This window comes from Ursus arctos, unplaced genomic scaffold (assembly GCF_023065955.2).
Source record: "Ursus arctos isolate Adak ecotype North America unplaced genomic scaffold, UrsArc2.0 scaffold_31, whole genome shotgun sequence".
NCBI classification, from domain to species: Eukaryota; Metazoa; Chordata; class Mammalia; order Carnivora; family Ursidae; genus Ursus; species Ursus arctos.
In genome coordinates, this window is record NW_026622997.1 from 30,114,937 (window position 1) to 30,142,856 (window position 27,920).

Below are 27,920 nucleotides of genomic sequence, written 5' to 3' on the forward strand. Positions count from 1 at the left end.
GCTGGCGCCCAGGGTGTGTACCGGAGTGTGGAGGGGGATGGAGCCGGAAAGGTGACTGGGGATAGCTCGGGAAGATCCTTATTGCATGGCAGGCTAGGAAGCTTTTCCTGGAGGCAAGAGAGAGCTATCAAAAGCTCTTGGGGAGGAATACCTGATTGTGTATGTATTTTAGAAAGTTAGTAGTGAAACATTGTAGAAAGTGTTTTTTGGTTTTTGTCGATGGAGGGAGACTTCAGGCAGTCGAGATCATTTTGGAGGTTATTTCAGGAGTAAGTCAGCAACTTTGGAAATGTAGAGGAAGGGACAAATTTGTGAACCGTTGATGTGGAATATCTGGGATTTGGTCACCCCCAGTTGACTCACTCACCTCCCCTAACCTCACCATCACTTAAATTAGAGGTACATAACCATTATGGGCAATTCCTACAATGTCTTCTATAATCCACTAGCCTTTGGGGGCGCCTGGGTGGCACAGCGGTTAAGCGTCTGCCTTCGGCTCAGGGCGTGATCCCGGCGTTATGGGATCGAGCCCCACATCAGGCTCCTCCGCTGTGAGCCTGCTTCTTCCTCTCCCACTCCCCCTGCTTGTGTTCCCTCTCTCGCTGGCTGTCTCTATCTCTGTCAAATAAGTAAAATCTTTAGAAAAAAAAAATCCACTAGCCTTTGGAATCACTGACCCATTTGGTCCCCTCCCCTTGGGACTGGTACTGCCCTCATTTGGGCAAGCTTGTTCTTATCCTCTGTAATTGAAGAGCTCCATTCAGAAGCAAATGGGAATAATTGATTTTGATCCTCCAGAGGCTGGAAAAAATCAAAGACCACAAGAGGTTTTTTAAAAAGGAGGCCAATTCCAGAAATAAATTTTCTCCATACTCCTTCTTAAAAGAACTCTTAAGAATCTCATAAACGGAAGCCCGTGTCCCTGGAATAGATCTGGCTTCGCTTAAAAAAAAAAAAAAAAAAAAAAAAAAAAAAAAGGAGGTGTGTGTGTCTCTGTGTGTGTGTGTTGTTAAAGATTGTTCTGACTGTTGTTAAAACAGTAAGGAAGACTTTATTTAAGACCACTGCCGGGGGAGAGAGATGATGCGCCCCAGTGAATACAAGGATAAGTAGGGATTTATAGCCAAGGAGCCCGGTGAGGGGTCAGGGGATGAAAAATTACTAAGAGGAGACAGCAGGGTAGGGGGATTCTTGCTAAACTGACCTAACAGGATTCTTACTAAAGACAGGCTAAGGACTTAGACAGGTAAAGGTGGGGGATGAGGAATTTTATCAGATGAGGTGGGGTGGGGGTAGCTCTTGTTAAACTTACTTAACAGGATTCTTGCTAAAACTTGACTGAGCAGTCCAAAGACTGGATGGGGACCAAAGTCAAGGTCTAGTTGAAAAGAGTACTCAGAGGAACCTGAGTAAAGTTTGGTCAAGGGGGGAGTTTTTGTCAGTCTGCGTGTGTGTGTGTGTGTGTGTGTGTGTGTGTGTGTGTGTATTTGTGTGTTTTATTATAAAAGTAATGCATGCCTCACCCCAGAACTCACCAGTCTTAATAGTTTGGTACATAGCCTTCCATATATGAGCAGAGGCTTAGAAAAATACACCATTCTAACAGAAATGAGATCATACTCTACGTACCGCTATGCAGGTGCATTTCTCACTTCAGATATCTTGCATGTTTTCTCATGTCAACACGTATATACTGACTGTTCTCGTTCTGTAGAATGCCTTGCCTCACTTGAGATATTGATGCCAAGCCCTTATATTTTAGATTCCAGTTTACGTTTTTTTTTTTTTTTTTTTTCACATACATTCTCCCATTTATTCCATAAAATAACCCTCTCAGGTTAGGGATAGGGCAGGTGACATCTCCATTTGACATAGAGGTTGGGTGATTTACTAGAGATTTTGCAGCTAATATGTGTCAAGTCCAAGCTTTACATATATGGGTCAGTGTTATGTGTGGGAAAAAAAATCTTTAACATTCAGCTTCCATGTTAGCCACATTCATAATACTATTTTTGTTTGTGATACTTGGGGCATTTAGGAAATATATGTGGGGTATATAGGACCTGCTAATAAATTTCATTTGAGGTGTTCATCCCTTTTGCATGTATTATTAACTTCTATATTGAAATTTTTTGTCATTTTAATTTCCTTAAAACAACAAAATAGTCACCTTGAATACCTTAAGATTGAAAGAATTCAGTCAGTTTGTATCTTTCATTATAATGCTGTTACTTCCTATAGTTACCTTAAGTAATGAAGTTTGTCACTAATTGGATTTCTGGAAATGTTAATGGGAATCTTTCAGTTAACTACCTCTACTCATTTCCCTCTGGGACCCATTTCCTACCTAGAACATGGTGCCTCTCTCTCTCTCTCAGCCCTGTTTATTGGTTTCTGTGACCCTGGCGAGAAAGGAAAAGAACAAGACAGACTGAATGAGAAGTGGGGGATGTGAAGCAGGGCGGAAATGAGAGATATGAGCTATGGGGGAGTCATCTTATTCAGGAATGAGAAAAACAGTGGGGAGAGAGCGTGGTTTGAGAAGTTGCATATGGCACAATGGTTAAGATTTTGGAGTTAAAGCCAGTGTCACCCATTCCAGCTCTATACCCCTGGGTAAGTTATTCACCTTTCTACTTGTCAGTGTCCTAGTGTTCTCTTGTAGGGTTCTGGTGAGAAGTAAATAGTTATTTAATCTACTTAATTAAAGTATACTTGTGTCAAGGCAAACATTTAATGTAAGCTGTTGTTTCTAGGCTTTTTAGAGTCAAAAATTCTAAGAAATGGGTCTCAAAGTCTGGATGGAGTAAAGTGACCATATAATTTATTGTTCAGGCCAGGATGCTGTTAATAATTATTCTGGGGCAACAGATATAAGCCAGGATTTATGGTTTCTCTAAGGCAAAGGCATCTTTGTCTCCAAATATGACTGATTAAGGCACCTTGCCTTCCTACCTCAGCCCAGTGAAGCCTCTGGACTTTGACAAGCCAGGGAACGGATCATTCTTACAAGCATTCTTCAGACACACACACACACACACACACACACACACACACACTCACTAAACAAGAGAAGAAACAGTGTTTTTTCTTTCTAGGTAACACGTTATCTTAGGATGGAATGAGTCTGCATGTATATTTAGTAAAATTCGTGCAGTATTTTTGACCTAAGAAATAACCTGACGGAGGATATTTGAGTTCTTCTAGTTTGTATAATCTAAAAACGACCGTACCTTTCTTTGAGTAGCTAGGGCCCCTCCTGCCGTGAGGTGTGGATTTCTCTTCCTCTTTGAGCTTTCAGCGTGTGCCAGGTACCTTGCTTTCTTGGCAGTGCGGTGAGCATACAGTGGTAAACATGGCTATTTATATTCTAGTGAGAAAGACCATCAAATAGTGACAAATAGAGAACTCTGAACTGAAATCGTTGTAATGAGGGCAAAGTAAAAGAAGCTCTGTAAGTAGCCCATGAAGAGCCAGCCGTGCCCGGGCTGGGAAGGAAAGGGAGGAAAAGGAGAGCTTTTTGTTCAAGCTGGATAGAAATTGAAGAGGTAAGCTGGAATGGGGGGGTTTGGGGAAGAGGCAGGAAGGAGCCTGGTCTTCCAGGACAGAAGACCCTGAGTGAAGAATGCAGAAAACCGGGAAGTGCCTGCTTTTACAAGATGACCTTGACTGCAGTGATCACACATTCTCCCTGCTGTCTGCAAAGCCCTGTGGTCCCTTTTCTTGCTAAAGGAATGCCATTCATCCCAGCCTTCCTCTGCGTTCCCTTAGTGTTTGCACAGTTCTTTTATAAACACTTATCACATCGCTTTATAATTGTTTGTCTCTGTGTCACTGAAGTTCTTTCGAGCAGGGACTTGGTCTTATTTATTGCAAGGTACCTAGACTAGCACCATGGCATTTTCCCTTCTTCCCTCTGCGCGCCAGGTGCTGTGTCGTTGCTGCGTGGGAAGGTGGCACGAGACCTGCACCATCCCTGCTGTCACGGAGCATGCAGGGTGATGGCTGTTCGTTTTGCTCAGTGACTGAACGCATTGCCTGACTCACCAGTGAGAATCAGAATTTTGAACTCTGGAGGTCATTTTCCTGCAGTTCCTCAGTACCTTTTTTGCCGCTGTGTAACAGAAACAGTGTTAAGGAGCCATGCCCAGGTAAACTGAATCAAATAAAAGATAAGGGCCCCCTAAGTAATAGTGTAAACCATGGGGGAAATATGGCTTGTAAAAATGTGATTTATACATCGGTCCTCATGAATACATTGTAGTAACAGCAGAGAACTGTAATGGCCTTCACTTCATGGCAGCGTACCTCGTAGGTTGTCACGTCCATGTCCATAGTGAAACAGCAGTTTCACTGCGCACCCCTCACGCTGCTGCGCACATTACCCCTCGCTGCTGTAGGCTTGCCTTAGGTAGCAACGACTGAAAATAGCCATTCTTCCAGTGAACGTCCGAGCGTTCAGTCTCCCTGTTCTCCAGCAACTCGCCGACATACATGTGTGTGGTGTTGGGTGTGTCCACACCAGTTACCGACTAGAAGCAGAAGGGCCGAGAATCGAATGCTGTAGAGAGCAACATTGGACATAACCAGTGTGTCTATTCCAAACACCGTTGTCCTTGGCAGAAGGCAGGGGAGCACTGTTTGCTGGCTTTGTGGACCAAGGAGGCCATCCTTTCAAGTGGATTGTGTGAGTCGTTGTCAGCTATGAAGTTAAAAGGGCGCATTGCCTTTCTGCTTGCGTTTCTCTCTCGTGAGGAAATAAACCTTTCAAAGTCACTGCCTCTCATCATGCTCGAACCACAAAAACTCATGGCCACAAAATGCCAGGGTTACCAGAACTATACATCTCATAGTGGACAAGGGCTCATCCAACCTGTCATGTAGCGTCAGAATCGTTTCTGACGTTCTTACCAGAAGGCCACTGATTCACACCTGAGTTCCTTTCCGGGACAGCAGCCGTTTCCAGCTCTTAGCTCTCTGTAGCTGCTTCATCCAGATTTTGGATTATTACGTTTATGCTGCTGTTTCTTGATTTTTAAGTTTTAGGCATCCCCTGTCAGTCTTTTGTTATGAGGAGGTTTTAGCTTTCTTGCACTCTGTCAGTCCACTGCCTCGTCATCCTCAGATAGTTCACGATTTTTAGTGATATCAGTATCTAATGTGTATGTTTATATTATTAAGGCTGTTAGTATTATTCACCTGCTAACCCGGTTACAGTCTGATCTTTTTTCCCTGTACAGTGCATTAACTGCCTCTCTTGGTGGTTTTCTGAGTTTCCAGTGCTCAGCTCACCCTTAATTCCCAAACTACAACCATAATTTTGAAGTCCTTAAATGTTACTTTCCACATCCCAGGCAGACACATCCGTTGATCTCGTCGGTTTCATTTTCTCCTGCAGGCAGGCCCGTGGAGCCCTGCGTCCTCCAGCCATGCTTGAGGCTTGCTGCATGGCTGATCCTGGCCCCGTTTCCTGGATGCCTGTCTTCCTCTTTCTTGGTTTGCTCATTTATTTGGTAGAGCATATCCTCCAGTCGCTTCCCGATAAAAGGGTGTGTGGGAGGTAAAATTTGAGGCTCTGCATGTCTAAAAATACCTTTATTCTCTTTTCATACTTGACTGATAATTTGCTATAGAATTCTAGGTTGGAAATCACTTCACCTCTGAATTTTGAAAGCATCGCTCTTTTGTCTTATGGCTTCCAGAGCTGCTATTGAAAATTCTGATGCCACTCGATCCTTTGTGTGTGAACTTTTTTCTCCCTGGAAAATGTGTTCTCTTTATCCCATGACTTCTGAAATGTATTCTGAAATTTCACAGTGTGCCTTGGGGATGGGTCTTTTTAAAAATTATTCATTGTACTGAGCATAGGATGGACCTTTCAACTGGAAGTTCATATCCTTCAGTTCTAGGAAAATCTCGCAAGTTGTTTCTTTGATAATATTCTCCTCTCTGCTTTTTCTCTTTTCTTTGGAGCTCTAGGTCTTCTAATCTGCTTATCTTTTCTCTTGTATTTCCCATCTTTTTCTTTGGTTACACTTTCTTCGATATTTACTCAGGTTTATCTTCTAGCTCTTTGATTGTGTTTTTATTTCTACCATCATTTTTTAATTTCCAAAACGTTTGCACTGATTGTTGCAGCTTTTTTTCTAATCCTGTGTTTCTGTGACAATAGTTTGTTGTTGCTGCTGTTGTTTTGGGTTGAGATTTTATTTGGTTTTCTGTTTCTGTTCTTTGAGTTCCTTTATTCTGTTTTGTGCTCTGTCATTTCACGTTGAACACCTTCCTCAAATGTGTGGTCCTCTTTGGTTGTCATTTTCATTTAAGAGCGAGTCACTAAAGAGCCAGTTGTCTGGATAGAGGTGGGAAGAACTTGGCAAGCATGGCTTTTATATCATATAGGGTGATTGGGCAGAAACCTACCTGCTTTGATGGGGAATCCCCCCAAGTCAGGATCTATTGCATTGTTTCGTGGAGTCCTTGGTCCAACCTTCTGTTTGGCGGTGGGGGTGGGGCTGCCAGCATTCTGGGAGCAGAGCTGAGATCATGTCCTTCAGGATGTAGACTTCCTTTTAGGGCTTCTGTTTCCAGTACAGTGCCTCTCTCTGCCTCTGCTGTTCCTGATACCCCCAAGGCTGGAGCCCATCTAATTCAGTTTCTTCACAGAATTGATCTACCTTCTCCTGCCTGGATACAAGGAGTAATTGTCTACTGGCTGCCCTAGATGGGACCAGAGATTTAGTGGTCTAACGCCTCCTTATAAACAGAATTTGAATCAAGTTCTTGTTTTCAACCCCTCCTTATCCCTGGTCTCAAGTACCACCGGGTACCTCTAATCCCTGAGCCTTCCCAGGGTATGTATGTGTGAAGGCCAAAAAGGCATCCCCTTGTATGGCCACAGGGACTCACTTTCTCAGTTCTGCTAACTACTCTTAATTTTCCAAAAAATGTTGACTTTTTATGTTCACTGTTCTCTTTCTCCTGTTCCTCGTTTGCTTTTACTTGCATTTTAATGGGGTTCAGGGATAAGCAGAAATAAAATACATGTTCAGTTTTTCCCAGTTAACTTGATTTTAGGGGAGGTTATACTGTTTTGGAGGTTTTGTGTCTAATTGTTTCATGTTGGTAAGTTTTGTCTTTTTCCAAAGATCACAAGCTTCTTTGACAATGGGGATGGTTTCATGGGCTCCTTGTTATCTCTTCTTTTAAACCTCAACAGTTAACTATGTAGAAGGCATTTTAGTAAGGATGTGTCTGATTTGTTTGAGTAAGATGAAGTCTTTTTAAAATTAGACTGGCTTTGGATAATGTTTCATTGTGTTGGAAAACTGCCAGCCCCTCCTGAGATTCAGAGAGAAATCTGCCTTTGCTAGGATAACTCAAAGGGGAAAACAACAAAGGCCTTTGGCAGAAAAAAAGTCTGTTTAGACCTTAATGATTTCATGAAACTGGATGGAAAACTGCTCAGAACCTCTCTTACCCCTCATGTGTATTGCCATTGCTCTCTCTTCATAGAGCCAGTGCTAGAGAAGGCCCTTTCCTGACTTGGTGCTCTGAGAGTCTTTGACCTCCTGAGAATCAATGCAGGAGGAGACCCACAGGGCTCCAAGTTGTTTTCTCTCAGCAGTCGAGTTCAAGATCCTGGAGAATCTGGAAAAAACATACACTAGCAGTCAGACATGGGATTTTGTTTCAGTGCCGCATGAATTAGCTGTATGACGATCAGCAAGTCATTTGGACTTCAGTTTTCCTACCTATAAGATGGAAACAGCACTAGGTACTTTCCTACTCCATAATATGGTTGTAGGGGTCAAATATGGGGAACGCACATGCATGTGAACACTTGAACATTATCATTTTAAACTATGTAACCAACATAGGGCGTTCTGGGCCCTCATATGCACCTGCTAACTGGACATCTACACGTGGGAGTCCAGATTCATTTCAGCCCTAACTAATCCAATACAAAACTTTCTCTCCTTCCCCTCTTTTCCTCCCCTACCTCACAACATCACCATCACTAAACAGATCAACCCTGGTTTTCCTCCTGAATTTACTCTCATTGTCCACTGAATTTTTCACTTCTCACCCACCCTTGCCCCCACCCTGATTTAGTCACCAGATCCTGTCTTTTCCATTGATTCAGTCTTTTTTCCTCTGTCCTCCTTACAACTGGTTTCATTCAGGTCCTTACTTCATTCCTGAATTGCTGACTTCCAGCCAGGCTCACTGGATCTAGTCACACACCTCTTGCTCTCCATCATCTGCACGACTGCTTAGCAGAATGATTTTTTTTCCAATTCTGAAATATATAAGGCCATCACAACAGCATAGTGAATAACCAGTCAGCCATCTAGGCTCCCATCTCCTAGCTGTCAACAGAAGGATTTCTCTAAAACATACGTCTGATTAGCCCCCACTCAGAACTTCAGTAGTTTCCAAGACCCTTCATGGTTTGGCTCTGCCTACCTCTCCTTGCTTGCATCCACCGTCCTTTCACTCGTGTGCTCCGGCAAGTCACAGTTACTTGCATGTGCCCCAGTTTGCTGGGACGACTTGGGTGGACTTAGGTGAATTTGGGTGTTTGCTCTTTGTTTCTTCTGTCTGGTGGATTCCTTCTCAGCTTTAAGGCTCTGCCCAAGTATCTCCCCTTCTGCAAAGCCTCCCGTATTTCCATTTCCCTATAAGCTACCCTTTGCATACTTCCTTCTCAGAATGTCACACACTATTCGGTATTGTCATTTGTTTACTTGTCTGACTTCCCCTCTCTACTCAAGGGTGGAGACTGTGTAGCACCCTGGCATATGGAAGGTCGTGCATAAACATTTATTGAATTGAACTGGATTGGACACTCTACCGGCCCATTGAGATGCCATTACTTGTCTGTGTCAAGTAAGCAGTTAAGTAGCTGGGCGACCACATGAAGCAAGCTGATTGCTAGCAGAGAGCCACTTTAGGGTATCATTGGGTCCTGAAATCAGATTCCATAGAGTAGTCACAGGTGAAAATGGGCTGGGCACTTTGGTTCTAACTTAGGGTTCTTCTGTCTCTGTATTTTATGGACAGACATCTCAAATGCAGTATTCTTCTTTGTCCCATCAAGAGATTGTTGCCATTTTTAATGGATACAGGTGTAGCAAGTCTGTTACTGCATAGAGACCATGTCTTATTTAAGTAGCTGGTTACTTAAAAACCCAGTGTTAAAGTTGCATACTGGTGGCCCTAAGCCAATTCCCTGCACAGTGCTGTGCTCTTGGAAACGTGAGGGATTTCCGTAAAGAGCTTAAAATATATGGTGTGCATGAGCAGCATAAAGAATTCACAGTGGTTCAAGGTCAAATATGATAAATGTGGTGGTGAAGGTGCCATAGGTGATCTGGAAAATCTGAGACGGGTGAGATTAGTATCAGCCCGTGCAGTCAGGAAAGGTGTCATGGACACATTTAAACCAGGCCACTTTCTGTGGTGGCTAGGATAAGTGTCTCTGTGTGTTTTCTGCTGTTCTTACTTGGTTTTACAGAGACTTGAGCAGTTTTACCTCAGGTTTTTGCCTGAGTTTTGCTGGGTCTGAAGAGTGATAGGTAGATGTAAATATGGGTGTTGTCGATGGACCTTTTAATTCAGATGGAAGGAACCCTGATTCCCTTTTAGAGATTTAGTGTCTGATCATCGTGGTTTGGACTTTAGACTCTGTGCCCCTTCTTCTTGCTTGGAGAGTGCTCCCCCTCTCCTTGCTCCATTGTGGACTTCGTGTCTTTTCCCAGAGCCTGACCTCTAGTAGATGCTTATGGATGCTCTCTGACCTCAGCTCCCCTGGGTGGCCTCCGTAAGCCTGCTCCCTGCAGGCAGAGCCCCCGACCTCCTTGCTTCCCAGCCACATGTCAAGTCTGCTCCTGCTCAGGCTGTTTGCACCTGATGCTCTCTCTGCCTGTCCTCCCCAGACACCCACACTGCTCCTTCCTTCACTTCACTCACATCTCTTCCCCAGGGTCACCTTCTTAGAGAGGTCTTTCCTGAGTACCTTATTTAAAGTGTCATCCTGTCACATTTTATTCTCTTACTTTGCTTGATTTATTTCCTGTGTTTCTTTATGGCACTTACCATTACCTGCCACCATATTTTTATTTATTTGTTTATTTGGTCACTCTCCCTCCAGATTCAAGATCCAGGAAGGCAGAGACTTTATCTTTTCCCATTTGCATTTCCAGGCCCTGGAACAGTGCCTGGCGCATAGAGGGCACACTTCACTTATCTATTGAATCCATGCACGAGTAGCCCCACGAGCAGGCCCTCAGTCAGCGCCTGTCCCACTGTGTAGAGTGGCTGTGTCGGGATGACTGGCCTGTTCTTCATCACTGCCTCCAGATCTAGCTCGCTACCTGCCGGGGATCAGTGTGTAGTCAGTTTGTAAATGGACAGAGAGAGGCCTTTGAGGTGGGACTCAAAAGCCACAGGTTCTCATCAGTCCTCTTCTTCCTTGCCCTGTCAGTGTCTTTAGATGCCATCTTCGAAGGTAGGTGCTTCTAGTCCCAGACGGCCAGGCTTGCTGTGCGCTGGCATCACCTCCGTGTGGTTGGGTTGCTGTGACGTGTCCTAGGCTTAACACTAATGCTATTAAACTGGTTCCAACCATTTAGTTCTCGTTTCTATGAGCCATAGAAGCCCTGGGGAGCCCATCACAGTGGAATTTGCAGATGCCGAGCAAGATTTGAAGGATTCAGTGACTTGTCCTACAACTGACAAGTGGCAGAGGCAGCTAACTAGAGCCTCAGCTCTTAACCTGGGTTCTGTAGTTGCTTCACGCGGGATTGCTGGGACTCCTCTGAGACCCATCAAGGGTGGTATGAGGGTTTGTTCTATGAATCGAGGGCAGCAATTGCATTTCTGTACAATCTGTATAGGTTAGACCTGGTTTAAGAATCTCTGGGACTGTTTTCCTTCCCTCTGGTTTTCTTGGCGGGTTGTATTTTGCTTTTGTTTGTTGGTGAGCAGCCCTTTGGGATTTACTGTCTTACAAAAACCTAATAGGACAGCTGTGATAGAGAGGAAGACCCAGATTGTAAATAGCTCTTTTCTTGGGCTGCCAAAAAGGAAGAAACTTGGGTGGAGGGGGATATTACTACCATCCTGTGTGAAGCGAAAATTCTAAGCAGAGAGATTCAGTTCTCTGTTTTCATTTAGGTGTTATTTAATATATTCCCCATTCCTCCAAATTTCTAGACGGGCATTCAGAGGAAATGCTAGTTAGAGAAAAAGCCGGGGAGGGAGGAAAGCCCTTACTGGTTGGAAATGTTGCAGCTTTATGCGGGAAGTCCTTGTCTTTCTTCCTTGTCCTTTCAAATTGTTCTGAGGGAGTTTTAGTGCTGGTAAAGGATATCCAAGCTTAATCACCTCTAGACCAGAGACGTGGAGATAAAAGTTAGAGAGTGAAAGAAGGCTTGCTCAGTCCTGCCTTTTTTTTTTTTTTTTTAAAGCAAGGGCGGTTTAAGTCTTAGTTTTCAGGTTACTTTGGGGCCTGGACTGAGGTCATTGAGGAGCTAACAGATTCCTAATGGAGTCCTCAGGATTGCCTGACCCATTACTGGTATTTTCTTTTTCCCAGCTTCTGTTGGTTTCTTCCGGTCATCTTGCTGTGGGATTGTTTTCCAGCCTTGCACTACTGCATCTTTACCTCCTCTCGTCATCCCGGCTGGATCATAAAGTCCTTGTTCAGCCAAATGCCGAGAGCTCTATAAGTGGGAGTTCGGATTCTGCCACTGATTTGGGGCCAGTAATTTGTTTTTTGATTCTTAGTGTCACCTATTTTTTAATAGAATGACGATGTTTTATCTGGTGGGTCAGTTTGAAAATGCGTATGAAAACTGTACCTCCTAGGTTTTCCAGACCCATTTCACTTTCTGTCATTCTCACCATTGCCAGGCATAGGTATATAATTTTTTACTTAGAAAATGAAGTTATCGTACACATGTGACAGATATAATTGCTTTTAACTATTTGTTTGGAAGGTGCCGTAGGAATCCAAGCTCAGTGGAGGATGGGGATGCCAGGACATACCTCAGGCTCCTGACCCTGTCACCAGCATCCTTAATTGACAATGTATGAATGACCTGGGTACCAAAGCATGCCTGTCTTCTCTTTTCACTTAAAATTTATCGTAAGGTTTTATTTATTTATTTATTTATTTATTTATTTATTTATTTATTTTTAAAGATTTTATTTATTTATTCGACAGAGACAGAGACAGCCAGCGAGAGAGGGAACACAAGCAGGGGGAGTGGGAGAGGAAGAAGCAGGCTCACAGCGGAGGAGCCTGATGTGGGGCTCGATCCCAGAACGCAGGGATCACGCCCTGAGCCGAAGGCAGATGCTTAACCGCTGTGCCACCCAAGCGCCCCTATCGTAAGGTTTTAAACCTAAAGTAGACAAGCTCATTAAAGTGGCCCAGGTCACACATATACAACCATATATTATTAACAGTTTGATGTTTTTCTTGGTTTTCTTTTCCCTGTGCACAGGTTCTTTCCCCTCTTTCTTTTAAAAAATTATTATAAAAATACCTGAATGCATTCTCATTGTGTTTCAAACAGTGTGGTAGACTACAGAGCAGAACATGAGAGTCCCTCTTCACCATCTGTAGTGTCCCCCAACACACGTTTCCTTTCCCAGAGGTGACCACTGGCAGCACTTGGCGAGCGCTCTTCCCATCACCATCCACCGCGTGTGCGTGTACTTACGCACTTCTAAAGCAAGGGCTCCTGTTTTGTATACTACACAATGACTGCTTTTTTTCACTTACCCATAACACAGTATGTCTTGGGAAATCTTTCTCTGTCAGGACACATAGGCCCAGTTTGTTTTCTTTCCTTTGTGGTGGTGGTGGTTATTAATGGTTATGTAGTAATTCATTGTATGGGCATACCTGGTATTTAACTGCCCACCTGTTGATGGACATGAAGTGTTTAGTTTTTGCTCTCACAGTGAAGCAGTCCTGTACAAGCATGTATCTTTGTGCATGTGTACAAGTGTTTCTGTTGAATAGTTGCCAGGAAGTGGAAATGCTGGCTCAAAGTGAATGCCTATTTTTGGTTTGGTGGATGCTGCCAAATTGTCTTCCCAGAGGAATTCACCAATTCAAAGTCCTACCAGTGGTATATAAGAGTGCTTGTTTTCCTGATCTTTGTAAATACTTTGTTATTCTCATTTTTGTCAGTCTGGTTGGTGAAAAGTAGTATGTGATTATTTTATTTTTTAAAATTATATTTTTAAATAATCTCTACACCCAATGTGGGGCTCAAATTCACAACCCTGAGATCAAGAGTCACGTGCTCCACTGGCTGAGCCAGCCAGGCGCCCCTAAACAACCACTGTTTTTTGAATATTTTATTTATTTATTTGTCAGAGAGAGCACAAGCAGAGGGAGCAGCAGGCAGAGGGAGAAGCAGACTCCCCGCTGAGGAAGGAGCCCGATGTGGGACTCAATCCCAGGACCCTGGGATTATGACCTGAGCCGAAGGCAGACGCTTAACCGACTGAGCCACCCAGGCGACCCTAAACAACTTTTTTTTTTCTTTTTAAGGAAAAAATAAGACACTTCTTTACATGTTACAGAGTGTTTACCTCATACCAACTGCCAACAGTAGAGGCATTCTCATTAAAAGCAAGGACAGAACAAGACTGCCTTCTACTACGTAATATTATTTTAGAAGCTCTGGCCAAGGGGTGTGTGCATGGCTTAGTCGGTTGAGTGTCTGACTCTTGATTTCAGCTCAGGTCACGATCTCAGGGTCATGAGATCAAGCCCTGCCTTGGGCTCTGCGCTGACGCCTAAGAGTCTCTCTCTCTCCCCCTCTCTCTCTGGTAAAAAGAAGCAGCAGCAGCTCTGGCCAGTGCAGTAAGGTGTGAAATAGGAGTAAGAGGTTTGAGGATTAAGTTAGATGACACTTCAGCCTTCCTAGTACAGTATTTCCGATTCAAATAAAGCCCTGAAATTCTAGATCTTGGTGTTTTTTTTTTGTTTGTTTTTCTGTTTTTTTGTTTTTTAGTTTTTTAAGCAATAAGACATTCAGAAAGGAAAGACCCATTGTCTCTTAGATCTTAATACATGTGTCCTGGTGCTTTAATTAATGTGGGTTCTTTCATCTTGGTTCTTGCTGGTTAAATCATCCAGATTATCTGTAAGTCTCTCTTAAGTCTTCAGTCACCAGCGTAGAGGTGGGTGTTCAATACCTGTGACTGGCTGAATGGTTGGTTGGTTCGGTGACATTTTTGATGACCTTTCAATGAACTGTTCTTACAATCCTGGAAGTATTTAGAGGCATGAGTCCCAGACTGAGTGATAATGTAGTTAAAAATGAGAAGGGTACATGGGGCGCCTGGCTGTTTCCATCAGTAGAGCATGCAACTCTTGCTCTTGGGGTTGTGGGTTTGAGCCCCACGTTGGGAGTAGAGTTTACTTAAAAAAAAAATACACACAAAAAAATATAACACTTCGATGGCTTATCATAGAGCAGAGTTCAAACATCGGTCTGAAGAGAAAAATAAATTCAATTAAAAAAATTTAAAATAAAAAACAAAAAGATGAGAAGGTACAGAAGAGCAAGCTCTTAAATGATGACGCTGTTATCTTGACACCTGACTCCCTGTTCAGCAAACGACTGTGTGTTGTTGGTGTTGGGCATTTCTGTAGTAAATAGCTGCTGTCCTTTCAGGAGTCATGTGGACGTAACTAGTTTGGTTAAACACCATAGAGAATTCTTTTCTAAGCAGTTAACTGGCTCTAAATTTGGTTTGTGACTTCAGTCTTCTTTTTTCTTTTTTTCCCCCCTCTATAGCATCTGGAGAGGGCCCAATGTGAACTGTGTTGACAGCACTGGCTATACACCTCTACACCATGCTGCTTTGAATGGCCATAAGTAAGTATTAATGTGCTATATTCCTGCCCTATCCTTCATAACCCAGGCCTTTGGATTGTCTTTTTTTGTTTCTGTAGAGGATTACTAAGCAGTAGTGTTGAGGAATAGGGAACAACAAACTAAATTCAGTCCACCCAGAGTTCCTGAGTCTCTCGTTAGCGTATAATTTAAGCACCCTTCCCTACTCCACCCCCCAAAAAACTTCAACCAAAGGTTAAGTTTTACCTTTTCTTCTGTTCGTCCTTTCCTGTTTTGAAATGGTGCAGTGCCACACGTGATCTGCACCTGAAGGTCACATTAGGGGCAGCCAGATCGTAAAGGGGCTCGACAGTCTCTTAGGTAACCAGCACCTTTGTAACCTGAAAATAGATCGAGTGGTCCTAAGAAACTTCCCTTCTGTTAAAGTAGTTATTTATTTACTCTTTTTGCTTTTGCCGTTCTTCCTCATACAGTTAGCCTTGTAGACAACAAGAACCTTTTCTAAGGGGAAAAATACATAAATCATATGGCCTATTTAATTCTCTTAGGTATTGGTTAGTAGTTTTTAGGTGGGATTTGTGCAGAAAGTTTTCTGGAGAAGCTGTGCTTTGGGGGGAGTGTGAGAGAAGATGACATAGGTTTAAAAGATTTGGCAGCCTTTTCCAGAGGGCGCTGCCCTCCATGTGAGAGAGAATGTGATGGCTCAGTCTGGGGGCAGGCTTGGTCGTGGGGTACAGTGAGTAGATTTGGCAGGATGTGGAAGAATGGAAACCAGAGTGGAGCAGCACAGAGGGTGGTAAGGAGAGTTCGAGACATCATGCTCTAGGAGAAAAGAAGTAGAAGTTTAGTTTTCATGAGGAGGGATTGTTGGAACCATTTTCGATTTTGCTGAGCAAGAAGCAGGGCCCTCACCACCTTGTGATGTCCCGTATCACTTGTGTGGTAATTGGCCCAGCCTGATGGGCTCTAATGTGCCAAAAAGAGGTGATAATTGTTTCCTTCTACATTAAACTTTCCTGAAATATATTGAATGTGATCCTTGTGTCTTTTCTGTAGCCATCTTAGACCAAGCTAACACGGACTCTGTGGAGACCCCTCCCCCCATCGGTAGGGGGCTAACCTGAATTAAAGTGGACTGAAATGGCTGCAGCTCGTTAGCCAAGTTTATCTCCAGATGCTGTTTTTATTTACAGTGGGGATTTTCTTTGACCTCATATGCATGGGGATAATTATACATTTGTATCTGCTTAATTAGCGGTGTCACCAAGAAGAAAGCCAAGCCCTTCTTTCTGGATGTATCGAATGATACCATATGTGTCTGGCTTATGTTTGCAGCAACTTTAATTCTGCTCTGCCTGTCTGCTTTTAGCTCCCACATCACTAAATGCTCTGAATAATGTGGTGAATAATGATATTTGTCTTGCATGACTACTTTTATGTAAAGTTTATCCCCGAATGGTGTTTAAACATCACAAACAAGGAAACATGGCAAGGTTTAGACAAGGGGACCAGACATTTTTACAATAATGGAGTATAGATGGATTGTCTAGAAAGCCTAGAGAAATGGCAAGGTGATGAGTCAGTGTCGTTTGGGTCAAGATGTTTCAGCCATGTATCAGCAACTATACACGTAGCTCATGGAATAAAAGGAGGAGACTGGGCGATGAGCTCAGGTAGAGAGAGGGGGGCCGAGTGAGATACTATCTGAAAGGGCTTCAGCTGCCCAAATGTGAAGAGCTGTTAGTAGGAAAGACTTCTGAGTTCTGCAAACTCATGATTGATTTTTGCCTTCTAGGGATGTGGTTGAGGTTCTTCTGAGGAACGATGCGTTGACCAATGTGGCTGATTCTAAAGGCTGTTACCCTCTGCACTTGGCAGCCTGGAAAGGAGATGCCCAGATAGTGCGGTTGCTCATCCATCAAGGGCCCTCACACACCCGAGTCAACGAACAGGTCGGAAGGAGGAGAAGCGTTCTTCCCTTCAGCTGTAGCCAGACCGTGGTGGCCCCAGCACTGTTTCAGTTCCATAGCTCAGATCTCAGGGAGCCAGCTCTTCCAGGCCCTACAAATGGTTCCCCTCCTCCCAGCGCTACTCCTCCGAGTGCATCAGGGAGATCTCATACCCCGGGGATGCATTTTACGTGCATTTGACTCGTGCAGATTTGGAGTAGTGCTATAATAAAGATCTACATACCTTCTGTGCAAAATGGGAAATAATACAAATCCCGTAAAATTGCTTAGTGGCCATTTCTAGCCGGCAGGGTTAAGTAGTTCTAAGTTGTGCTTACGCCATCAACATGGCAGTGCAGCTTTAGCCGGTAAACGCAATCCTCCCAGTGCGCGTCAGTGCTGCCTGAACCCTGCTGTTGTTTTCCCTACATCACAACTGGCAGAAGTGGAAGGACTCGTCCTGGGACTGAAAAAGGAGCTCACAAAACCATCTGAGTAAGCTCAGGGGTCAGAGGTGATTCAGCAGAATGAAAATCATTTATATTATGTCCCCTAATGTCAACTTCAGAGTGACCATGCTTTGACAAAGTGGAGATAATTCTTAGAAAATAAAAAAAAGCAGCGTTTGAGCAAAAATACCTTGAAATGGCCCTGGACTTAGGTACTCTGAGACTCTACCTCCTCTTTTTTACATTGATTCCTTTGGAAAAGGAATAACTCACATTATGCAAGTTCTAGACAATCCTCTCATAAAATGCAGTTTCCTTTAGTTTGGATCTGAGATCCTGTGTCCATTTGAGAGGAGATGGGCTTTCCCTGGGTGACAAGCCATTCTGTTTTCCTCTCTGCTCGGAACTGAAACAGGTTCTTTTTTCTTAGTTGCTTGAATGAGAGAGATGCTGCTGTTTCTCAGTAAGCCCAGGACTGTTTTCCTAATGACTTGGCTGAGAGGAGATTGTTAAATTACCTATAGGATTAGGTTAGGGTTATTCCTCGAAAAATAGGAAATCATTTTTGCAATCAGCAAGGCTATGCACACTCTCAGTGAGCTGTTGGGAGCATGGCTGACTCACAGAAGGGCAGCTTCACTCGGAGGTTTGAGAAAATTACAGCAATGCTCCCAAATCTCTCAGCTTGGAGATTGTGTATGTATAGTTGTTAATCAGCTTCCCTTTCCCCCTCAGGCTGTATTTTCTGGATAGGTAAGCCACAGAAATTTAAAATCATCGAGGAGGGTGTTTGTGTTATAACATTAAGAATGAAAATTGTCTCTAGAATTACTGCTTCAGAATCTAAATGCAATTTTACTCCTCCTGGCTAAAGTGATTGTAATTTCTCTTAACTGGAGGAAATTTATAAGGAAGTTTGCTTGTAACTAATACTCCTCAATGTTGAACAAACTAGTCACCCATTAAAGTCCTTCTCATTTAAGAAATTTTCGGCAACCATTTCTAATCCTGTCTTTGCTCACTTTTGCCTTGGAACACAGCTGCTTGGATTTTTGAGCCACTTGAGTGTGCTAGCTTGCCCTGCTCACAGCTGCCTCCTGCCTGGAGTATCCGTTGATAGGTGGGACACCAGCCCAGTGTTCTGAGTATCTGGCAGGCAGGGGGGTGGGGCAGGGGCTGGGCAAGATGGCTGCGATAGCTGGAAGAACCTAATGGCTCTAGGTAGTAGTACCACATTGATCTATTTAAAGACCGTTAATGTGGTTCCAGCTGGATGCTTGGATAAGAGGGGGTGATGAGTGCTGTGCCCTTGAGCCTGCCTTACCCATTAACTTCCTTTCCAGACACCCAGAGGGCAGATCCAAGTTGTTCTCGTTCTTGTGTTGGGCCCCCTCGGGGCTGGGCATTGCTTTGATATATTTCATCCATTTTATCATCACATTTTCTTTTCCTCTCCTTTTTATAGAATGCTCTTGAGATCAAAGAATTCAAAAAGTACGGCCCCTTTGACCCTTATATCAATGCCAAGGTGTGTACGTTGCTGCCAGGATTTCTCTGCATCATTTCTCCAAGCTGCACTCCCTCTTTGGTCCTCTCTGGCTTCCACTCTTGTCCGCTCAGGCTCCTCTTCATCACCCTGACTATTGTCTGCTTCAGCCCATCTGCTTTTGGCTTGTCTGGGAATGGGAAATTGCAGCTTCAGTGGGTTTGGGTTTTTTTTTAAAACCCATGCTAATTCTGGAAAGGTTGGGTGCTTTTCCTGGAATGTCTGAAAAGCTTAGAAATGGCCGAAATGGGGAAAGGGAAGGAACCATATTATATGCATAATTTACCATTGTGATTGCTAAAATCATTTAAATTTAAAAAAGAAAAATTCAGTTAAGAGATGTCAAACAGGGGACACCTGGGTGGCGCAGTCGTTAAGCGTCTGCCTTCGGCTCAGGGCGTGATCCCGGCGTTCTGGGATCGAGCCCCACATCAGGCTCCTCCGCTAGGAGCCTGTTTCTTCCTCTCCCACTCCCCCTGCTTGTGTTTCCTCTCTGCTGGCTGTCCCTGTCAAATAAATAAATAAAATCTTTAAAAAAAAAAAAAAAGATGTCAAACATATTAGCTTACTTTTTAATAAGCACAGAAAATGATTAAATTGTACTAACTGGATTAAAAAAATTTTTTTTACTCTGCTCTATTTCTTTTGAAGTGTAATCTCATTTTCAATAAGTGAGTAGTAGAGGTGTTGGGGAAGGGGTGTAGTGACTCCATTTTACTCTTAAAAGTTGTCCCTTTCGGCTCCCTCCTCATTTCCTTAAGTTTGTGCATTTCTGCCTGGGACTTTAAAGCCTCAGCTGCTTCTCCCCAGCTATTAGCTTCCTTCACTGCTTGGTCACTCTTGGCCCTGGGAAGGGCTCTCAAATAGGAAATGAGGTCGCAGGGTCAAGCAGGGCACTGGCCTTGATCTCCCTCCCTGTGAGGCTAGGGCACGTAGAGGCCTGGTAGGCCTGGTGATGAACTGCCCAGCTCCTCCGGCCTTCACACACCCGGAGGCAGAGCTTGTGGATTGGTGATGGTTAGCCTCTCTCCTCGGTGCTGTCCCCTGGTTTTGACATGAGTTTTCATTCAGGTGACGTTTGCTTTTTGGCACCAGTCTGGAGTTTGATTGAGTCAGTGCGTTATTCACGTGAGCTACCTTTCCCTTGCTCTGAATACAGTAGCCTCAGGGAAGGGAAACATAAGGTACTTCTGCAAGTTTCCAAATGCAAGGCAGATATTCTTTGAGAAATGCTGACTTAGCGAATGAAGCTCCCTGTGGGCTGGATCTAGGCAGCCTTTGTGGGCCATGTTCTTCAGCTGTCGGGCCTTAATGGCAGAGAAGCAGTTTGATTCGGGGTAGTGGAACGCATTAACTTTGGTTTGGCCCCCGCTCTCTAAATTCTGTTTCCTAATTTTCAAAAGAGGAAGATACTCTTATCTTCATTTTCTTCTTTTTTTGGACTTGGTGTAGTAGAGGAGAAAACTCTTAAAGGTTGCAGTCTTTCAAATCAGGCCCGAGATTGAATTCCGCGCTGCCACTGACTGGTTTTGTTGACTTAAATAAGTTACTTAATTTCTATGAGCCTCCGTTGCCTCTTCTGTGAAGTGCAGTATACCATCTACCTTGCTGGATTGTTCTGGAGCTTAAATAAGAGAGTGTACATTAAGTACAAGTATCTGGTAACTAGTAATCTTTGAGATCTGACTTTTAAAGGGTATATACAGTGGGGTGTTTCTGAAACGGCACTTTGGAATTTGTTCTTTCTTACTGGTGGATTGAAACTTAATGAAACATTGCTCAATTAGTCTGTTCAGGGTTTTTGTTTTGTGGGGACGCACCTTGAAGTGATTGTTTTCCCACTTGGTTAGTTCAGTTAGCTTATAAAGCTCTGATTAAAGGGTAAGTCTTTGGTTCTTAAAAGCACATTTTCTTATCCCTTGATTTCCCACACAAAAAAGAAAATTGGCCTAAATGGAATAAGAACATACTTCTCTTTTTGGAAATACTGCCCTTTGCCTCCTTCCCACACCCCGAAGGCCAAATGATGCAAACTGCACTAAGGGATAAAGCTGTTTGGATTTTGCTCCAAATGCAAACTCTCTTCGAGCTGATTTGAGTCTAACCTTACTGGGTTTTATCCTGATTCAGTGGGTTTTTATTGACCTGGATTGTGTCTAGGAATTGTTTTGTGGGCTAAGTCCTATCAGGCACCTGTAGAAATTAAGAAGTCTCAGATGCCTGTACTGGGAGCAGAGGTGGTTTTCATGAGCGTTCATCTTCCTCTGCGACATATGGAGCCTTTCCTTCTTCAACAAGTCAGCATAAACCAGTCTAAAATGTAGGTCATCGGGGCGCCTGGGTGGCGCAGTCGTTAAGCGTCTGCCTTCGGCTCAGGGCGTGATCCCAGCGTTCTTGGATCCAGCCCCACGTCAGGCTCCTCCGCTGGGAGCCTGCTTCTTCCTCTCCCACTCCCCCTGCTTGTGTTCCCTCTCTCGCTGGCTGTGTCTGTCAAATAAATAAATAAAATCTTTAAAAAAAATAAATAAAAATAAAATGTAGGTCATCGTAGCTAATTAGGTGGAACTATTTAAAATTGTTTATTTTCCCCCTTTTAAAATGATTTTAGGGGCGCCTGGGTGGCATAGCGGTTAAGCGTCTGCCTTCGGCTCAGGGCGTGATCCCGGCATTGTGGGATCGAGCCCCACATCAGGCTCCTCTGCTATGAGCCTGCTTCTTCCTCTCCCACTCCCCCTGCTTGTGTTCCCTCTCTCGCTGGCTGTCTCTATCTCTGTCGAATAAATAAATAAATTAAAAAAATAAAATAAAATAAAATGATTTTAACTTAGTCTGAAGATCGTAAGGTGAGCAATGGTCAAATTAGTTTTAGGGTAGATCTATTTTCCTGTACACTTAAAAATAATTAAGTTTCAGAGCTGGAAGAGACCCGGAAGTTGTCTCGACCAGTTGCCTCCACATTCTGATCAGCATGTCTGGTTGTATCTGAATCACCTAGCAAGCTTTTATAAAACTTTTTATCTTGAAAAAATTTTCAATTTACAAACAGTTGCAAGCATAATGCAGTGAACCGCATTGTACTCTTCATCTAGATTCGCCAGTTAACATTTTGTTTCATTTGCATGCACGTTTTCTCTCTCTCGCAGGTGTGTATGCATATTGTTGCTGTAGTTGATGATGAACTGTTTGATACTTAGTCATGGACATCATGACCCTTTAACCCCAAATACTTCAGCACGTATCTCCTACAAACAAGGGCATTCACTTGTATAACCACAGTACAGTTACCAAATTCAGGAGATGCAACATTAATACAGTACTGGAATCTAATACAAAATCTGTGTTCGGATTTTACCAATTTCCCCAATAATGTCCTTTAGAGCAATTTTTTTTTCCTGGTCCAGGATCCAGTCCAGGATCAGACACAATTTAGAACAATTCCTCAGCCCTTCTTAGTCTTTCATGACTAGGAACCGTAAACATGGACGTCCCTGGGTGGGACCAAACCAACAATGTTTCAGTGAACAGCTGAACCCACTAAGCGATTGCCACAAAGACCTGCGACATTGATGGTATTGAAGAATGTAGACCAGTCATTTTATAGACTGTCCCTCAGTTTGAGTTTGTCTGCTATTTCGTCATGATTAGACTCAGGCCCTGTAATTTTAGCAGGAACGCCACAGGAGTGACATCATATCCTTCCTTCACGTTGTAAGGCACATGATGTCAGTTTGTCGCGCTCATAGATGATTGCTTGCTTGGTCATGTTGGTGCCTGCTGGGTTGGTAAGCTTTTTAATAATAGTCTTCCTGGGCTTTACCCTCTAAGGTGCTCCCTTGGCAAGTCTGGGGTGGGACTTAGTTACTCTTAAGCTCCCATGTAATTCCAAAACAAAGCCAGTTTGAGAACCACTGATCTAAGCCAACTTTCCATCCAGAGCAGGAATCCTTTTCTCTCACCTGAAAGATGAGCCATCTACCCTTTGTTTTAGTTGGTTGTTTGTTTCTCTTGGTAACAACCAGACTTACTTCATGGCAGCCTCTTTTTGGATTCCACTGATTTTTGGTTTCTTATGCTTGGCTGATATCTGTCTTCCTAAACTTTCCATCTGTTGGTCAGGGTTCTGCCTTCCAGAGTACTGCAGAGTGAGTCTAACTCTTCTTCCACATGGACTCAGTTCTCATGTTTCTCCTGTGTCTGCTAAATCTCCTTTTCCAATTTTGGTAGATTTCTGAAACCTATACCATTGTTGCTACAGAGAGCTGTAGCTGAGTTGTTTCTAACTTAGGTATTATCAACAGTGGTCAGGAGTGCAGTTGGGCTGTAATCTAAGCACTGGGAAGTGTTGGTTTAGAATAGTTTCAAAAGGAGAAAGGCCACCGAAACGTTTCTGTATAGTTTTCTGTTGCTTGTAGTTTATGCATATGTTAGATAGATAGGCATAAATATACAATGCATAAATATAATGGATTTACACATTTAATGGGGTCTCCATATGTAAAGGGTATTGGGATCTTTTTTCTTAGAGGTACTGACAGCAAGGAGAAGTGAAAGTGAGTCTCAAGATGGGCAGGAACGGAGAGTTTGTGCGAAGACTTTAGGGAAAATTGGGGTGTTTGATCTTAGTCTCCTTTCTCAGTTCAAATACATAGCAATATGATTCTGGGAACTCTTGAGGTGTGATGCGCACCTGTGGTGTGATTTGGAAGGTGTGAAAGAGGATTCTGGGTCCCGAGGAGTCTGTACTCTCCTTGGAGTCCCTCCCTTTCTTGTGGGTCCCTGAATCAACACTCAGTGACTTCCTGCCCTGATAGTTGTCATGTTCAAAGGGGAGCTGGTAGGAAGAGATTGTGATGGCCTGTGTTCAGTAGTCGAGAGATGGGGTCACCACAGACTTCAACTCAAGAGTATTGTAATTACCAGACCATGTCTGGCAAGACTGAAGCACGAGAAAGGTGCTTTTTACAGCGTGAATTTGAGTATAACATTGTGCAGAGACGTGGTTAGGCCATTTTTAGCAGAGTCAGGAAATTTGCCTGGTAGTGATCAAGACCGTGCTTTCAGTAAGGCAGCTTCATGGTAGCTGCCTTAGTTCTAGCAAACACCACCAACAAACTAAGATTTTTCTTTTCTTTTCTTCCTCCTGCTGGATAGCTTAGAGTTTTACAGTTCTTCAGGCCCTAATGGCATACTTTTTACAAAATCGAGGACAGATTATTCTGGTCGTTGGGAGACAACCTGGATATAAAAGAGACAGCAGTGTCTGCCTCAGAGTAAACAAGTTTTTCTGGATTGGGGTTTTAGTAAGAATAAGCTGGCTTTCTTGGCCCTGCTGTCATGGTAATCTTGAGATGTAAAAGCCTGAGAATCCTCTTAAAACTTCCTTGGGTTGCCACGCTGCCCTGGGACCACTGTAAAGAAAGCCCCTGTGTGTTTTGTTGATGAAGCTGCCTTTCATGGCGAGAACATGAAGTGACAGCTCGAACTAAGTTGGCTCAGGGAGAGTTGATGCTCAATTGGAGATGGGCATTCCAAATGGGTGTCTTAAGTGGTTGGTTTGGCACAGGGAACCCCAAAGATTTGCTTTCTGCCTAGAGTCTCCCCTTCCCTCCAGCCTTCTAGGTAGACATGGAATCCCCACCTTGGGCCCAGTTGTATCCCAGGAGGCCGTTGCTAACCGGCTGTGTCCTGTGGCCCGCGAAGGCTGTCTGCACTTCAGCTGCTCATCTCCTCGAGCTGTGTTTGAGCGCAGCGCTGCTTCCTCTGTTTATCTGTGTGCATTTATCTTTGCATGTGGCTCCTGCTACCACGCTTTCTGTCCTTATTTCGTTGAACAGTTTTTCTTTGCTATCACTCTGGCCTTTGGGGGCCTTGCTCCCAGCAGCTCTGGATCTTTCTGGTACACTTGGTGTAGCTGGAAAAAAATGATGCAGTCAAATGCCAGATCAAAAGCAGATGGAATTGCATGCGTGTTTGGGTAACTCCTGGTCTGTTACTTTTAATGTAATGAATAGAATTAAAGCAGTTGTGGAAACATTTCATTTTTACCTTTTGATCACTGAAAGGTGCACAATATTGACTTGACGGACACACCACCTCATCAGCTTTGTTTCCCTAAAGTGGCAGAAGCCTCCCAGATAAATTTAGGAATCTCAAAGTCTTGTGGGAGAACTATTTTCATTAGTGCATCTAAAAAAGGAGAGGTCATGGAAATTACTTTATTTCTGCTCTGATTATACATCATCAGTAGTAGTAAAAGAAAGAGCACAATTGGAATGATTCACATTTTGCTTCTGATGGTGGATGAAGCACAGACTTCTCCTGTCTCATCCCAGGTTCTACCTTTAGTTTGAAACAAAATTGGCATTAAAGGACCCTGGGGTTGTGAATTTGAACTGATGGTCATGTTACAACTTTGAATATTTTGCACCTCTCACAAAACATTCCCGCGTCTGACTCTCTCCTACATAACCACGCTTCCCTGTACTGTAGACTGTGCACGCGCTGGTTGGTGCCGGCTCCTGGAGTGGGCACAGGCTGACAGCAGGGTCCCGTGTTCCTCTGTGACGGAGCTCAAGCGCCTCCCTCCCCTGGAAATGGCTATTGGCTGAGAACTCGAGAGTGGTTTTTGGTGCTCTGCTCTGTTACTTTGATTGTTGGCTGGTTGATTTGCATGCAAGAAGCTATATGCAGATGACAGACTCTTTCAAAACAGCTTGTCTGTAAGGCAGGGGACTGTCACCAAAGCCAGAATCAGAACTACAGGGTTGACTGATTATCCATTGTAAAACCAGTTGAAATTTAAAATGAGTCAATGGCAGCGATATTATTGGCATTCCTGTGTGCCAGGGCCTCTGCCCAGGGCCCGCCCCGTTCCCTGGTTCACTGTCCTTGCAGTCGGTAGACACTTCCTTCATGGCACACAGGAGACGGTAAATCTGAGGGGATCACAGCCCCCTCTGGCAGCGGCTGATTGGAGCGGCCGGCCTCGTTTGTTGGGGAGTATGTCTTCATTCTGATCGACTTCTAGTAGTCCCCAAATATTGCTGCTATTTTCCTCATTTAAATTTCAGTGGTTTTCTGTGTGATCGTCCCGGTCGTAGGCCAGTCTGCCAGTGACCCTGCTGACGGGATCTGCTTGTCCACTCTTTAGAACAACGACAACGAGACGGCCCTGCACTGCGCCGCGCAGTACGGCCACACGGAGGTGGTGAAGGTCCTCTTAGAGGAGCTGACAGACCCCACCATGCGCAACAACAAATTCGAGACCCCTCTGGACCTGGCCGCGCTATACGGGAGGCTGGAGGTGGTGAAGATGCTGCTCAACGCCCACCCCAACCTCCTGAGCTGCAACACTAAGAAGCACACGCCCCTGCACCTGGCGGCGCGGAACGGCCACAAAGCCGTGGTGCGGGTCCTGCTGGACGCTGGCATGGACAGCAACTACCAGGTAGCGGGGCAGACTCCCCCCGCCCCCGGGCTCCGGGGGCCGAGTCGCGGTGGGAGAGGCACAGGTACCATGCTGCTGGGCTGTGTTCTCATCTAGCACGTGTCACTTCCCGTGTCAGACGCTTCCATCCATTGACTCATTTTCATGTGAAGCTTCAGAGACAGACTTCTCGAGTCTGTTACTAGTTTTCTTTTATTCTTTTTTTTTTCCCCTTTTCAGGGGCAATACAAAGTCATTATGCCCTGAAAAGATGTGCTTGTGGGCTCTCTCTCAAAATTAGAAAAACTTCATTATCTTCCTATACAGGCATTCCCACTGCCACCATTTGCCACCTGCAAAGTCCCATCAACTTAGGAGACTTGGCATTTCCCTGTGTAGTTAGCTTTGTGCATTCCGATGAGTGATTGTTCCTTAGGTTTTGCTTTGACCAAACCACCAAACCACATGTGAAGTTAAGGTGGTGGTGTTTTGTTTTGTTTTGTTTTTACCCTTGTAGTTTTCTTCTCATTATTCCTTCCTCCCGGGAAGGGGGAGTCTTGAAGAGTTTCACCAGTAGGTGGCTCCGAGAGTTGCTGCGCAGTTATTCCTGTGTGGCCTGATGGTGGCACTTCAAACACACTTCACGTCTGGGCCACGATTATGGCTCCGGAATCCAGACAAGAAAAGTGGGAAAGATAATGACAGAGGACTTTGTGTGGTTGATTTTATTTTCCTGCCCCTTCTTGTCTATATCCCGTTTGTCGTGTGGAGCCACGCCAAACCTGGGTCACTGTTCTGATGACATGCTGCTCTGCGCTCTCGTTTGCCTTCCAGACGGAGAAGGGCAGTGCTTTGCATGAGGCTGCTCTGTTTGGCAAGACTGATGTGGTGCAAATCCTGCTGGCTGCAGGTGAGAGGTCGGCAGCGCTCTCGTTTTCACGGCATGCCAGGGGTGGGCTTGTTTCTCCCTAGCCTCCCCGGAGGGGGATTTTTGCTGGCTGCACTTGAACCCAATGTATGTATGTCTCCACTGGTTGATTGCAAGTGTACGAATTGTTCTTGAAGAGCTGGATTAAGTGGCTTTGGATGAAAAATATTGGTCTTGCTACTGGGAGCATTAGGAGTCCTGGAATTTGACCCTCTTTGAGGCTGACTTGCAACTGCTCACTCCCCCCTGGTCCACCTGGTGTGCCTTTCTAGGAATTGATGTCAACATAAAAGATAACCGTGGCCTGACTGCCCTAGACACTGTCCGGGAACTGCCTTCTCAAAAGAGCCAGCAGATAGCAGCGCTTATCGAAGGTACCCATTCATCTGCCTGTCGGGGTGACCAGGGGCACACTGGCCAGACCAAGGCATTTGTATTTGGTGCAGCTTTTTTTGTCTTTCCACATAGATCACATGACTGGAAAAAGAAGTGCAAAAGAGGCCGATAAAACCCCCACGTCCCAGGGAACTCTCATCTCCAATATGGACTCCATATCCCAGAAGTCTCAGGGTAAGGTGGCCTTTCTCTGCCAACGAAGGGGCTCTTGGCTTGAAGAGTTGAATGGTCTTTGGTAGACTAGAAAGGGCTTCATTTAAATAATAACTTCACGGGGTTGGGAGTACTTAATAAGTTCATATTCACATTTATTGTTTTCCAGCTAGCATTTGAACTTT

The 27,920-nt window shown here is 44.3% G+C and overlaps 1 protein-coding gene across 6 annotated transcripts in view; it reads left to right on the forward strand.

The window, feature by feature from the left end:
- Nucleotides 1-27,920, forward strand: part of ANKS1A (ankyrin repeat and sterile alpha motif domain containing 1A) — a 175,380-nt gene that overhangs the window by 55,740 nt on the left and 91,720 nt on the right. For 4 of the 6 annotated variants that reach the window (XM_057304802.1, XM_057304803.1, XM_044378271.3 and 1 more), the window contains exons 2-8: nt 14,829-14,909; nt 16,684-16,840; nt 18,752-18,814; nt 25,983-26,279; nt 27,093-27,168; nt 27,459-27,560; nt 27,655-27,756. In XM_057304802.1, coding sequence (XP_057160785.1) covers nt 14,829-14,909; nt 16,684-16,840; nt 18,752-18,814; nt 25,983-26,279; nt 27,093-27,168; nt 27,459-27,560; nt 27,655-27,756 — 878 coding nt within the window. The remainder of the gene's footprint in view (nt 1-14,828; nt 14,910-16,683; nt 16,841-18,751; nt 18,815-25,982; nt 26,280-27,092; nt 27,169-27,458; nt 27,561-27,654; nt 27,757-27,920) is intronic. The other 2 variants (XM_057304804.1, XM_026482703.4) reach the window with 1 other exon arrangement.